The sequence below is a fragment of the Myotis yumanensis genome, unplaced genomic scaffold (assembly GCF_028538775.1).
Source record: "Myotis yumanensis isolate MYYU_CA2020_CCGP unplaced genomic scaffold, mMyoYum1.0.hap1 SCAF_12, whole genome shotgun sequence".
NCBI classification, from domain to species: Eukaryota; Metazoa; Chordata; class Mammalia; order Chiroptera; family Vespertilionidae; genus Myotis; species Myotis yumanensis.
The window spans coordinates 16,904,068-16,917,432 of record NW_027223763.1 but is presented as its reverse complement, the minus strand read 5'-3'; the positions used below and the strand labels follow the sequence as shown (position 1 = coordinate 16,917,432).

General features: G+C 41.2%; 1 protein-coding gene across 3 annotated transcripts in view; it reads left to right on the top strand.

Annotated features, from left to right (window-relative positions):
• SNX30 (sorting nexin family member 30) overlaps positions 1 to 13,365 on the top strand; it is a 168,555-nt gene that overhangs the window by 35,468 nt on the left and 119,722 nt on the right. For all 3 annotated transcript variants that reach the window (XM_070430897.1, XM_070430899.1, XM_070430898.1), the window contains exons 3-4: positions 3,352 to 3,462; positions 12,052 to 12,210. In XM_070430897.1, coding sequence (XP_070286998.1) covers positions 3,352 to 3,462; positions 12,052 to 12,210 — 270 coding nt within the window. The remainder of the gene's footprint in view (positions 1 to 3,351; positions 3,463 to 12,051; positions 12,211 to 13,365) is intronic.

Below are 13,365 nucleotides of genomic sequence, written 5' to 3'. Positions count from 1 at the left end.
TGCGGGTTCGATTCCTGGTCAGGGCACATACAGGAATCAAACAATGAGTTTGATTAAAAAGTGGAACAATAAATCTCTCTTTCTCTCTTTCTCAAAATAAATACATAAAAAATTAAAAAGGAAATGAGTCTAGGGCTGAGAGTCAGTGTAGGCAAAGCAAATCTAAGTCGTGGGTTTCTTATCTCCCTAATGGCGGAGAGATCTTTTCCGGCTGAATTGGCGATTTTCTCAGCTGGCTGCTAGAAAGTAACATCATCATAATAGCTAATTATTGAGCACTTACCATGTGCTATACTTGTTTGCAATAGAAACCCTTTAAATTTTATTTTATATGAGTAATATGTACTCTGTGGAAAACACTAGCAAACTAAAAGAGTGAAATAAATGATCTATAAGCTCTCTAGCCAGAAATAATCACTTACAACTTTAGGAACCATTTGTCTCTATTCATTTACAAAAATGAGTATTTTACATGCTGTCAATTCACTTACTATTTTTCAAATGTCTTTCTATGCTACTAAATGCCAGTAAACATGCTTTTATGCTGTCATTTCTGAGTCTGCAATAGTGCTTTTCGGTATGGATGAGCTGTCACTTATTTTGTGCTAAGTGCTTTAAATGTGTCATCAGTGAATCCTCATATGCAATGAAATAGGTACTCAGGACATGACATGATTTTTAAGAGAGGATTCCCTCCCACTCCCACCCCTCACCCCCGCCTTCCCCTGCCTACCCAAGCACTGTGGTTTACTACCGTGGCTGTTGACACTGACGATGATGTGGAAGCAGACTGGAGGTTAAAGGCCATCTCCTCTTGTCTGTTACCCTATCACCAGTCATTACCAACACTTATGCCCCAACTAGTTTTTCTTTTCAAATGCCTCAGTGGTTCAACAGGCTGAATCTTGCTGAAAGATCAGTTATAGATGAGGATTACAAAATAGACGTAAGATTTAATGGCAAGAAAGTCATTGCTGACTGGGGAGAGCAGTGCCATTGATGTGGTGGGGTAGAGCCCAGTTTGCAGTGGGTTAGGGTGTGAGAGGAAAGAAAGGCATTATGAGTGGTGGTAGTTTGGCAAGGAAAGCGAATCTGAAGAAAGAACAATAACCGAAGGGGGATGTGAACTTGAGGGGGTGGGCTTCTCCCTTGTTTTTTAAGGATGGATGAAACTTGTTTAAGTGCCAGGTGGACAGTGTGGATGCAGAAGGAGACATCGGGTTGAAGATTGGAGAGTAGAAAGCCACTGAGGAGGTAGTACCCCGAGCAGAAGTGGAGGGAGGGAGGGAGTGGCCTCTAATGAGGGAGGTGAACTTTTTTCATTGTTTCTGGAGAAAGGAGGGGAGTCTTTTTGTGGCAGAAAGTTGAGGGTTCTTTGCGTATAGCTGCAGTTTTCTCTATGGAGAGGTATGAGGTCTTCTATGGGGAGTGATAGGGAAGTTTTGAAGTGGGGCTTCCGAGTTCTGAAAACTTGTACAGGCTTTGTATTAACTGATGTGGAAAATGAGGAAGAGAGTTGATTAAGGAAGTAAAGAAAGACTGCTTGCCAGTGTTGAGGGTCCAGCTGGGAAATTTATTGTGTTGACCAGTGTGTTTGCCTGACTTTGTTTTTCCTTCAGGAATGTGCTCACATGCCCTGGTCTATGTGAGCAAGAAGTGGATGGTTGCATTTCTGTGAGAGTTGTGGGATGGACAGTGGGGAAGGGGCATATTGGCAAATCAGAGGACCAAGTGATGGCTCATGGAATTGACGCTGAGTAAGGAAGGAAGAAAAGACAGAAGTGAACAGAATATCACGGAACTGTAGGTCCCAAGAGGCTGAAAACCCAGGGAAATGGAGCCTGCTGGGGGGCTCTGTGAGGTCTCAAAGAACATCCTTTCAACTGTGTCTTCTAACTGTGGAGGAGACCAACGCTCCAGGAGGCTTAGTGGTGTTTGGGGACTGCTCATGGGCAGGGTTCCTCAGGCTACCTGCTCTCAATATTTCCATGATCCGTATGCCTGAAAATTTGTCATCAGTGATTTGTTCTTCGGATTTAAGTATTATTCCTCCCCCCTTCCAATTCTACAGTGCTAATTCATTTGGGGAGCCTTCCAATAAATCACAAAAACCTGTTAAATAAAGTTCCCCACATCTTCCCATCCTTATACTCCATCATAGGAGAGGTTTGTGTTTCATGGGCATAAGCTAACCTGAGGGACCCTGAAAAGGGGAAAAGATGCAGAAAGAGTTAGTTGGGGTCCAGTCCAAGGCTGAGTCCTTTAACTGCACGATTTTACCCAGACTGTGAGCACAGCTTTTGGGGAGGGTGAAATCATAATTTTCAACGCCAAAGACTTCAACAGCTTTTTCTTTGATGAATAACTCTTTCCTATGTGTTTTAAAGATATTCTTGGTGGTGTGGTTAAAACAGACTTTTGGCTTTCAAGGGTAATTTTACAAAATGTAGCTTGAGCCATTTTTATTTGGTACTTTAATTCCTGAGAAGTGTGACTATCATACAGTTGGTACCCCCATGGAGAAGATGGTTTAGCTGAGACATAACTTTAGTTTGGGCAAATCAATGTGTAAAAATCTTGTTTTCCTGTAAATTAATTTAATTTCACTTAACATTGATTTTCATGATCAAAATGCTACAATCACATTTCAGAAAAATTAAATTCAGGAAGGGGGATGAGAAAAATATTTTTGTTATACAGTGACATTTTGGTATTATTTACTTGTAGATTTTTTTTTTTTCTTATCAACTGAAATACAATATAATTTCAAGGTTATGACTCTGGCCAGAATATGGCAAATGAGGCAAAACCTTTTCTATTTTTATCTAATCTGGCTCCTAAATGAGCCGATGGCCTGTTCTTTCTACTTTTTGTTTGTTTGTTTCCCCCCTGCCTTTGCCAAAACTTGTGAACATAGTTATCAGAGAGTGGAGATGTAATTCCTTTTCACAGATTCCCAGATTCGGATTCAGTAGCAATATCTTCAGTGGAGTGATTCGGCTAAAAGAAATTCTCAAACTGAAGCTTGGAGGAAATGAATCAAATGTTTCTGAACACAATTCTGAGGGGTAGTTGAGTTCCACTGCCTGAGGGTAAAAACAACAAAACAAAACACCACTCACGCACATGGAACTTTTCATTCTAGATCCTTGAATTTTCAACTGGGCCCTGTGGCCCAGGCCCTCATTCCGTGCTGGTAAACCCTGCCCTTTGGCTGTGTGTTTGGTGGAAGGAAGGTGTGTTCTTGCCAAGTCTAGTTATTTGCAGAGAGGTGTGTCCCCCCCCCCCGCTTCTGCCAAGATGGGCTCCTATTCCTTTATGCTTATTTGGCTTTATTCTTCTTATTCGTAGAGTACTCGGGTGGAGTTTGACCTGCCGGAATATTCTGTCCGTCGAAGATACCAGGATTTTGACTGGTTGAGGAACAAACTGGAAGAATCGCAGCCCACTCATCTCATTCCCGTAGGTACTAAGTCACTATAGCTTATTACTCACTTTCCTGCATTTTCTTCCCTGAGACTGTTCACTCAACTCTCACCCCTTCAATTATGGGCAAACTCTGCCTTGCATTTTAGGCCAGTTCCCCCATCAAATGTTTATGGATACCGTGTAAATATATATTACCCTTTCGGTTTGGGTTTCTCATTTGCTATATAGTATGCCGTTTTTTTTAGTGGGATGGGGTAGTTCTTCACTTCCATTATGACAATTTTTAAAAAATAAATATTGTTGAAATATTTCCCCTCTTTTTCTCTCTTTGACCTTCTCTAGCCCGCCGCCAGCCCCTGCCCCAGGTCTTCACCACCCTATTGTCTGTGTCCATGGGTTATGCATCTTTGCATACAAGGTTTATGGTTGATTACCTTCCAATCACCCACCCTTTCCCGCCTTCCTTCCGAGATTCCGCACTCTGTTCCATGCTTCTGGATCCACTCCATTCATCAGGTTATTTTGTTAATTAGGTTCCACATAGGAGTGAGATCATGTGATGCTTTTCTTTCTGTAACTGACTTATTTCACTTCCATTATGACAGTTTTTGAAGTATGGAGAGTTTTAGTTCTCATTTGCTGCCCCTTTAAAGACTGTTTCCCCTTCCTAGACACTGTTCCTGAGGTTTGGACAGCTGCCACCAGGTGCAGGATGCTGCCTCCGCTCGCCGCTGCTGGGCTTTCTTTAGACGTGGGTAATTCAGGGAGCAGGGACCTAGCACACGGTCCACTCCACCAGTTCTCCATTAAAAAAGCAAGCCCAAAGCCACCTTACTTTTATCTATTTAAGCAGCATAATATTTATCTATTACTTATATCTGCACATTTTAAACCAGAACCAGAGTAAATAAAACAGAAAAGACTACTTAAAGTCAGCATACTCATTGAGTACTTTTCTGACTACATTTATTTTTAGTGTAGAAATAATAACTGTTTACACTCCAGATGTTTCTTGGGGTTTTGGTGGCTTTAGGGCAACTTAGGTCATAAACCTCTTCAGCAGGGCTTGCTCTTTCAGTAATAGCCTTGGTTGAATAACTTCTTAGCCCTACCAATTTTCCTGTTACCACTGCTTCTTCTAACGCTTCTTTTTTACACATGGGTGGGGAGGGCTGAATATAAGCCACACTCTGGTGGTTTTCTTAGTTTTCAAGGCAAAAGCAGTCATGTTGCTGGTGCTGTGATGGGAATGATGGGAGGTGGCTGGGCCTCTGTTCTTTCTCAGAGACCTACCCCACCCTCTAGCCCTACCCCCCACCTCCTCCACCCCACCCCCACCATGTATCCCCTCTGCTCTCCAAGCCTGGAGTTTTGCTTTTCTGTCTTATAATCACTTAAAAATGTGCCCAAAGAAAAAAACTATAGCTTTGAAACCATTGGAACTATTCCTTAAAATAGAATCTTTAAAAAAAATCTTAATTTGGCAAAATTGGCAGCTAGCGAGTTTTTAAAAAATAGACTTTATTTTAGAACAGTTTTAGAACTCCAGAATTATTGCAAGGATAGAACAGTGCGTTCTCCTACACCCCACACTGTTTTGCTTATTAACACTTTAATATGGCGCATTTGTCACAGTGAGCGAACCAGTCATGGTACATTATTGCTTCCTGAAAGCCCTTTATTTCTGGGTCCTCCGTTTTTGCCTAATGTCCTTTTTTCTGTCCCAGGGACCCATCCAGGACACTGCATTACATTCAGTCCTCAGGTCCCCTTAGGCTCCTTTTTTTAAAAATTTTTTTTATTGATTAAGGTATTACATATGTGTCCTTATCTCCCCATTGCTCCCCCATCCCCCCAGTCATGCCCTCACCCTCACCCCCTGTTGTCTGCTCCTCTTGACTGTGATGGTTTCTCAGGCTTCCCTTGTTTTTGATGACCTTGGGAGTTCTGGGGTGTGCTGCTCAGGTATCTTGTACAGTGTTCCTCAGCTGAGATGTATCTGATGTCTTCCTCATGATTTGACCAGGGTAATGCGTTTTGGGGAGGAAAAAGCACAGAGGTACAGTGCCTTTCTCCTTGCATCTTATCAAGGATCCACACTATACACTGTATGTATGACTGTTGATGTTCACCTTGACCTCCTGACTTGAGGTAGCGCTTGTCAGGTTCTCCACTGCGGTTACTCTTGTTTTCTGCCCCTTCCCATCCTGAACTCTTTGGAAGGAAGTCGCTCTTTATGCGGAGCCCACACTGTGTGCTTTAGGGGACTTGTGCTTCATCTCCTGGCAGATAGTGCATTTCAGGTTTAGTGCTTAACCATCAAAGGTTAGATAGCAACCCCTGCTGGTGAAATAGTAGCACTCATGGGCAGGCATTGAAGCCAGAACTGAAAGAGAATGGAAGAGTCTCCAGAACACTTAAAATGAAATGATCCAGAGTATCTTTAAGTACGGTTTCCTATGGTCTGGGTAGAAGCAGTGAGGAGGAAGGGGTTTTAGAAGTAAGTGGAAACTTAAATTTCTTCATAAATTCTTAGTATATATCTGGGCTGCAGAGAGATTTTTTAAAAATATATATTTTTTATTGATTTTAGAGAGGTAGGGAGAGGGAGAGAGAGATAGAAGCATCAGTGATGAGAGAGAATCATTGATCAGCTGCCTCCTGCTTGCCCCCCTACTGGGGATTGAGCCCACACCCAGTCATGTGCCTCAACTGGGAATCGAACCATGACCTTCTGGTTCATAGGTCGATGCTCAACCACTGAGCCATGCCAGCCGGGCTGCAGAGAGATTTAATATAGGAGAGCATCACTGACTGAAGCAGGAAACAAGAAAAATTTTCCCCTATAGAAATTCATTTTGCAGCAACTTTGCTAGGAGGTGTCTACCTGTTATTAAGCATCATCTTTGTACCCTTGGGAAGGCGAGGGGTTATAAGACAGACAAGAGACTCCCTCCCTGAAGAGTTTATTCTCAGTTGGAGACCCACTAAACTTTACTCAATGTAATCATTGTATAAATTTTCATTTATTTTTCAAAAAGGAGATACAATTATTATACCACACAATTCACCCGTTTAAAATGTTCAAGTCACGGGCTTTTAGTGTATTCATAAGTTATACACCCATCAGCACAATCAATTTTAGAACCATTTCATCATCCCCAAATGAAATCTCCTACTCCTTTCACTTCCAAACCTTGTCTTCCCTAGTGCCTGGCATCCGCTAACCTACTTTCGGTCGCTATGGAATTGCCTAATCGGGACATTTCATATAAGTAGAATCATACACTCTGGAGTATTTTGTGAGTGGATTTTTTCACTTAGCATAATGTTTTCAAGGTTCATCCATGCAGTAGATGTGTCAGTACTGATTCTTTTTATTGCTGAATGTGTTCGATTGGGTGGATATGCCACATTTTGTCTGTCTGCTCACCTTTGATGAACATTTGATTCGTTTCCACTTTTTTGCAATTATGAGTAATGTTGCTACGAACATTCACATGCAAGTTTTTGTTTTCTTGGGTGTATCCCTAGGAGCGTAATTGCTAAATCATATGTAACGCTACACTTAACCTCGGGAGGAACTGCCAGACTGTTGTCCAAGGCGGCTGCATCATTTTACATCCCCACCAACAGTGTGTGAGGATTCCAATTTCTCCACATCTTCATCAACATTGGTTATAATCTATTTTTGGTTATTGCCATCCAAGTGGGTGACGAGAGCACGTTCTATTTTTTCAAGATGAACTTTAGGATCTTTTGAATCAATGGGAAAATTGGGGGGGGCGGGGAGTGGTGAGTTTCTGATTTTTGTTTGTTTATGCCAACTTAAGTCAATTATGATGAAAAATGTGAGAGAGTTCTTGAGCTTTCAGACTCTACTGCTTAAGTTAGGAGCATGGAGATAAAGTTCCCACTCTCCCTGGGCTTCAGTGGGGTCATGTGAAGTTGTAGGGGAACAGTCAGCCAAACTCTGGGGAGGTCCCCAAGTTCTATCCTTTGTCTTTCCCTATTGGCTGCCTGGAGGCCTGCCTTTGTTTCTAGGCTCTGAACTTGGCAGCTTCTGGGGCTCAACTGGAGAAACCCTTACTTCCGAAGCCTACCTTTCCTTTGCCTGAGATGGTTGATACCGATTGACTTTTCTCTCCACCCAAGCTTTTCTGCTTTGTGTCTTTAACAAACTCCGTCCTGTTAACAATGTATTTTCTGGTGCTGCAACAGATTTTTCTCTTTTTATATTGCATTGTTCCTTTGGAATTTTAAAAGCAGAAAGAAAGAATCAGACGTTCTTAAAATGCCATCTTAAAACTAGAAGTGTGCTGGGTGTGTGTTTGTTGGCATGTAATTGCATAGAGAAAAGAAGGGAGAGAGAGAGAGAGAAATGTTGATGTGAGAGAGAAACATTGACCTGTTGTTTCCTGTATGCACCTTGACCGAGGATCAAACTCACAACCAGGGTATGTGTCTTAACCTGGGTATGTGTCCTGACTGGGAACCGAACCGTCCGCCTTTTGGTGCACAGGATGACACTCTAACCAACTGAGCCACACTGGCCAGGGCAAGAAATGTAAATATTTTAAGATTAAACCTTGAAATATTTAATGGATTATTATAATGCTTTGCAAATAGGATATATAGTTGTTGTTTTTATTTTGTTTTTTGTTTTCAGGAATTGGGTGGAAAGGGAAGGAACACCAACTGGATGGTCTCCACAATGTTTTGTAATCACTACTACTATCTAATTCCAGAACATTTTCATTAGCCCCCAAAGAAACCCCCTACCCATTAAGCAATCACTTCCCATTCTCTAGCCCAACGCTTATGAATAATGCTGCTTGGACATTTATTGTACAAGTTTTTTTTTTTTTAAACACCTGATTTCAGTTATCTTGGCTGTACACCAACGAATGGAATGGCTGGATCATATGGTAATTGTATGTTTAATTATTTGAGGATTCACTAAACTTCCACAGTGGCTGTACCATTTTGCATTCTCACCAGCAATGTATGAGGATTCTAGTTTCTCCATACTTGACAACATTTGTTATTCTCCTTTTACTTTTTAAAAAAATATATATTTTATTGATTTTTTACAGAGAGGAAGGGAGAGGGATAGAGAGTCAGAAACATCGATGAGAGAGAAACATCGATCAGCTGCCTCCTGCACACTCCCTACTGGGGATGTGCCCACAACCAAGGTACATGCCCTTGACTGGAATTGAACCTGGGACCCTTCAGTCCTCAGGCCGACGCTCTATCCACTGAGCCAAACTGGTCAGGGCTTTCCTTTTACTTTTATTTTATAGCCATCCTAGTGGTGTGAAATGGCATCCCAGATGATTTAAAAAAAACATTTTGTCCTAAAAGATGTATGGAAGTTCCACTTTTTAGTTCATTCTCCTTTTTTTGCTTCCTGTTTTCAGTGTTTATAATATCCACCATGTGCTGGGAACTGTGTTGAACTTTTCACTCTGTGTCTCATTTACAGTATAGATGCCCTTGATGGAACCAGTGTAGAACCAGTAACCCAGATTCCTATGCATAAATAACCAGGAAGGCAATGATAAAGGTGAGGTTGAGAGTGTGTCCCTTTAAGGAAGCTTGGAAATAGGAAGAAACAAATTTTCAAAGTCATGTACATTTGGGAATAATAATGCTTATTACAGGAGGTAATTCTGTTTGCAGAAGAGTTCCTTTAAATAGCAAACTTCCCCGATTCATTAAGCATAAAGTTCAATGTACTAAATCTGAAGAATGGATAAGTATTTCAGGAGGTTATCTGTTATGTTATATGAGGCACACCTAACCTCTTAATTGCTCATTAGGCCTTTCCCAGTCCTGTTCAGCTTAAGGAAATGAGAGTATGCTCAACGGGACTTATGAGGCAAGAACAGGAAAACATCCACTGAACTTGGTAATTAGAAAGTCACTGCTCATCTTTAAAAGAACAATTTCTGCATTGGGTGAGGTGTGGCAGAGAAAAGCAGCATGGAAGGTAGTACCAAGGCCAGCTTTGTTTTGGGGTAGAGGAAGGTTGGGAGTTGAGAAATCAATGGAAAGAGTGGAAGTAAAGATAAATGATTTTTTCAGAAAGGTTGAATGAGACAGGAGGGGAGTAGAGAGGATATAAGGTCAAAACACTTATTTTTTTCAGGTAGAAAAAGAATTATATATATGTATATATATATGTATATATATATACATGCATATATATATATATATATATATATGTTTTGTGTTGTTTTGTTTTTAATATATATATTTTAATTGATTTCAGAGAGGAAGGGAGAGGGAGAGAGAGAGGGAGAAACATCAATGATGAGAGAGAATCATTGATCGGCTGCCTCCTCCACGCCCCAAACTGGGGATCGAGCCTACAACCCAGACATGTGCCCTGACAGGGAATCGAACCATGACCTCCTGGTTCATAGGTTGACGCTCAACCACTGAGCAACACCGGCTGGGTCTAGATATACTGTTGTAGACTCAGGGAGTAGAGCTGGATGAGGAGGAGCATGTTCTCCACAGGGACCTGAGGAATGGAGGTGAGGGTGGTGCCCAGTAGATGGGTTTCTGTGGAGGAAGCAAAATGGTTAGAGAATTCCCATGTGCTGCCCTTAGACCTGGTTCCTCCTTCAGAGAGATGGTAATCTGCTTAGCATGAAATGTTGGCAGTTGAGTGTAAGGTTTCAGGAGGATGGCTGTCTAAGGGAATGAGAGAAGAATAGAGCAGAGTAAAGGAATTATCCTAAAGGACAACCATACCCTGCTAAGGCAGCTTCTCTGCTTCCGGAACATCGGACTGGGTGGCCTCTGAGCTGGTCATGCATTTCTAATGTTCTACCCAAGTGTGGACATCTGACTTGGACATGTTATCCCCATGCGGCTCCATCATTTTATTCCTGACTCTTCTCCCCTAAGAGCTCTTCTTTATTACTAACCCTTCCCACTGTGCCCTCTAGAACACCTTCTCTGTTAAAAAGAAAGCCCTTAATTCTTCGCCTCTTCTCCAAACACTCCTGCGGTCTCAAGGTTTACCTGAACAGTAGTCCCCTGAAGTTGCGGCCACTCCTACAGCCCAAAACACACAAACTTCTATCAGGTGTCTGCTCAGTGGCAGGAGCTGTTTGAGGCACACAGTCAACCTCATAGCTAATTTAATCCTCATGAGGTTGGTGCTATTGTTTTCCATTTTTTACAGAAGAAAAAACTGAGGTACCAAGAGATGATAGAACTTCACCAAAGTCAAACACTTTGGCAGAGGTGAAAGAGGATCCCAGGAGGCACGGCGCCGGGGTCTTTACTCTCGAGAACTGAAACATACGGACGCTGCAAAGCTTTTCCAAGTATTCATTTCCAGGGGTGCTGGTGTTGCCAGTTCCTAAGTCTTTCTAAGGTTTCGTGTTATCAATCTGGGTTGCTTCTTGTCTTTCCTGCTCCACTTGAGTGTCTTAGTATTCCCCTTCTTTGGGATGGCTAAGTCCTTGTTGCTGTATTTTATTTCTGTTCTTGTTTTTTGTTTTTGTGTGGGTTTTTGTTGTTGTTGTTCTTGAGGGTTAATACCTTAAAAGAAAACATCTCTTTACGGCCATATGATGGAGTTTGAACAAGTTGTGGATTTAAATACTGGTTCCAGTTTTTTCACACCCTTGAAAACACTTGGTGTGTTTTTTTTCTTCTTTCTTTTTAAAATTATGGCCATCCCAGTGGGTATGAAAGCGTATCTCATTGTGGTTTTGGTTTGTATTTCTCTAATGACTAATGATGTTGAGCATATTTTCATGTGCTTATTGGGCCATTTGTTTATCTTGTTTGGAGAAATATTGACCAGATCACGTTCCCATTTTTTTATGTAAATACTCTTTTAATATTTCATAACTAGTACATTTCAAATTGTGCGTTTGCAAATACTCTCTTTCCCTGTGGTGGCAGTAATGAGGAAGGCCTTTTAATTTGATCAAACTACTACTGAAATAGGTTAAAGCTCAGAGATCCTACGGTGGCCAGGTAGTTTGAAATTATCCACAATATTGGCTTAAAGAAAATATGATAAAGAAATTTGTTTGTGTAAGGGAAATAAAGGAAGTTACATTTTAAAGAACCTTTTAGTATAAACCTAAACAAAAAGGGGGAGAAGGAGAGGTATTTTTTAAATAACATGTACTTCTTTCTCTATCCACCAAATTCTTTTACCTCTTGAGCTGGGAGTAGAATCTTATTATATTTAAATATATTTCTGTGTGGTTGATGTTATCTGCCATCTTTCCTTAGACTACTTTATCTTGTTCTAACTTTCTCATTATACCATCTGTGCCTCAAGCAATGTGAAGGTAACTGACTATTGGATTTACTGGATGAACGCTGACAGGCTGTTTTCTGTAATCCAGGAACTATGCTCTAGTGTTTTATTTCTTGCATTTAAAAACTGACAGGGTAGTTTTGATTTATTCTCTCTATATTTAAAAAAAATGTTTATATTGATGACTATCTTCTTAAAGATCTGAGCAGTTAAGAAATGCTGTTCTTGGGCAGATGGGTCATAGGAATGATTTGCTAGCCTGGTGGTTTTTCCTTGCACAATTTTATCAGTTGCTGTGAATATTTTTCTTCCTGTCTTCATAGCCGCTTCCTGAAAAGTTTGTGGTGAAAGGTGTTGTGGATCGTTTTTCAGAAGAGTTTGTGGAGACCAGAAGGAAAGCTTTGGATAAATTCCTAAAAAGAATTACGGATCATCCTGTACTTTCTTTCAATGAACACTTTAATGTTTTTCTTACTGCTAAGGTAAGGACAGATTTTTTTCATATTCCTTCCCCCAAAACAGCATTCTCCAGCCCTTCCTTAAAAGTTGTTTCCATCTCTCACAAGCCACCTTCATGAATGGCCCACTGTTGTGGGTGTCATTGAACCCTGTGTTTTTGGTGCCCTTTGCATTAGCATGGTTACTGTGATAGAATTTAGGAGAAATAGTCCCTTGCATCAGCAGAGGAAGTTAGAATATTTTCACTTGCCATAAACAGGGAGAAATGTTTCTTTAAACACTTCCTATTTATTTAAATACTTCTTGGCACATTACTGGGTGAGGCCATTCCGACCAAGAGTCAGAATGGTATGCAAGACTCAGAGCACTTACGCGTATTTGGCAATGATGTTCTTCACAAGGGCCCTGTGCGTGTTTCCTGTACCCCATTTCACAGATGAGGAAACCAGTTCGGGGAGTTTGTACAATTCAAGTGGCATCACTAGGACTTGAAATTGGGTCTTTGTGGCCCCTCAGGTCACATTTTTCCTCTGTAACAACTGCCTGACCAAGAGGAGTTCAGCATGACTTGCCCACAGCCAAGTTTCTAATCAGGTGGGCATTTCCCAGCCGTGGCCAGAGAAGTAGTTGGATTCTCCCCAGTTGCCAGATTCTGTGTATTCAAATTCAACTCGACTTCTCTCTCACTTCCCTGTTGGCAAACCCAGCCAGCAGACCTGCGGCGCTCTGCTCTAATTGTCTGTAGGAATGCGACCTCGTGCCAGCTTCCTTCCAGCTCCTTCTTTTTAGTTTCATGTATCATATTCCCATATTCAGGACACAGGTAATTTTTCCTATGGTGCAAATGTATTGAGGGCCAGGTACTTTCCAGTGTTCTTTTTTGAAATGGCAAAATTGAGAAATAGTTACAGATAACATTAGTTGACACTAAAGTCTTTAGAGATGGTGTCATTCCAGACAATGGAAATCACATGTCAAAGTCCTTTAGTGTTTGAGGTTGTTGTTGTTTTTAAACCTCAGTTGGCTTTTAGCCTCATCAGTGACATTCCCATTCATCTTCTCTTTTTCCGGGAGGCCTTTTCCCCAACAGGTCAAACTTGTGTTATTTTTTAAATAAGTATTTTTTGGTGAACTGATCCCCAGATATAGTTGTTTCAGCTTATATAAAGTAAAATCCA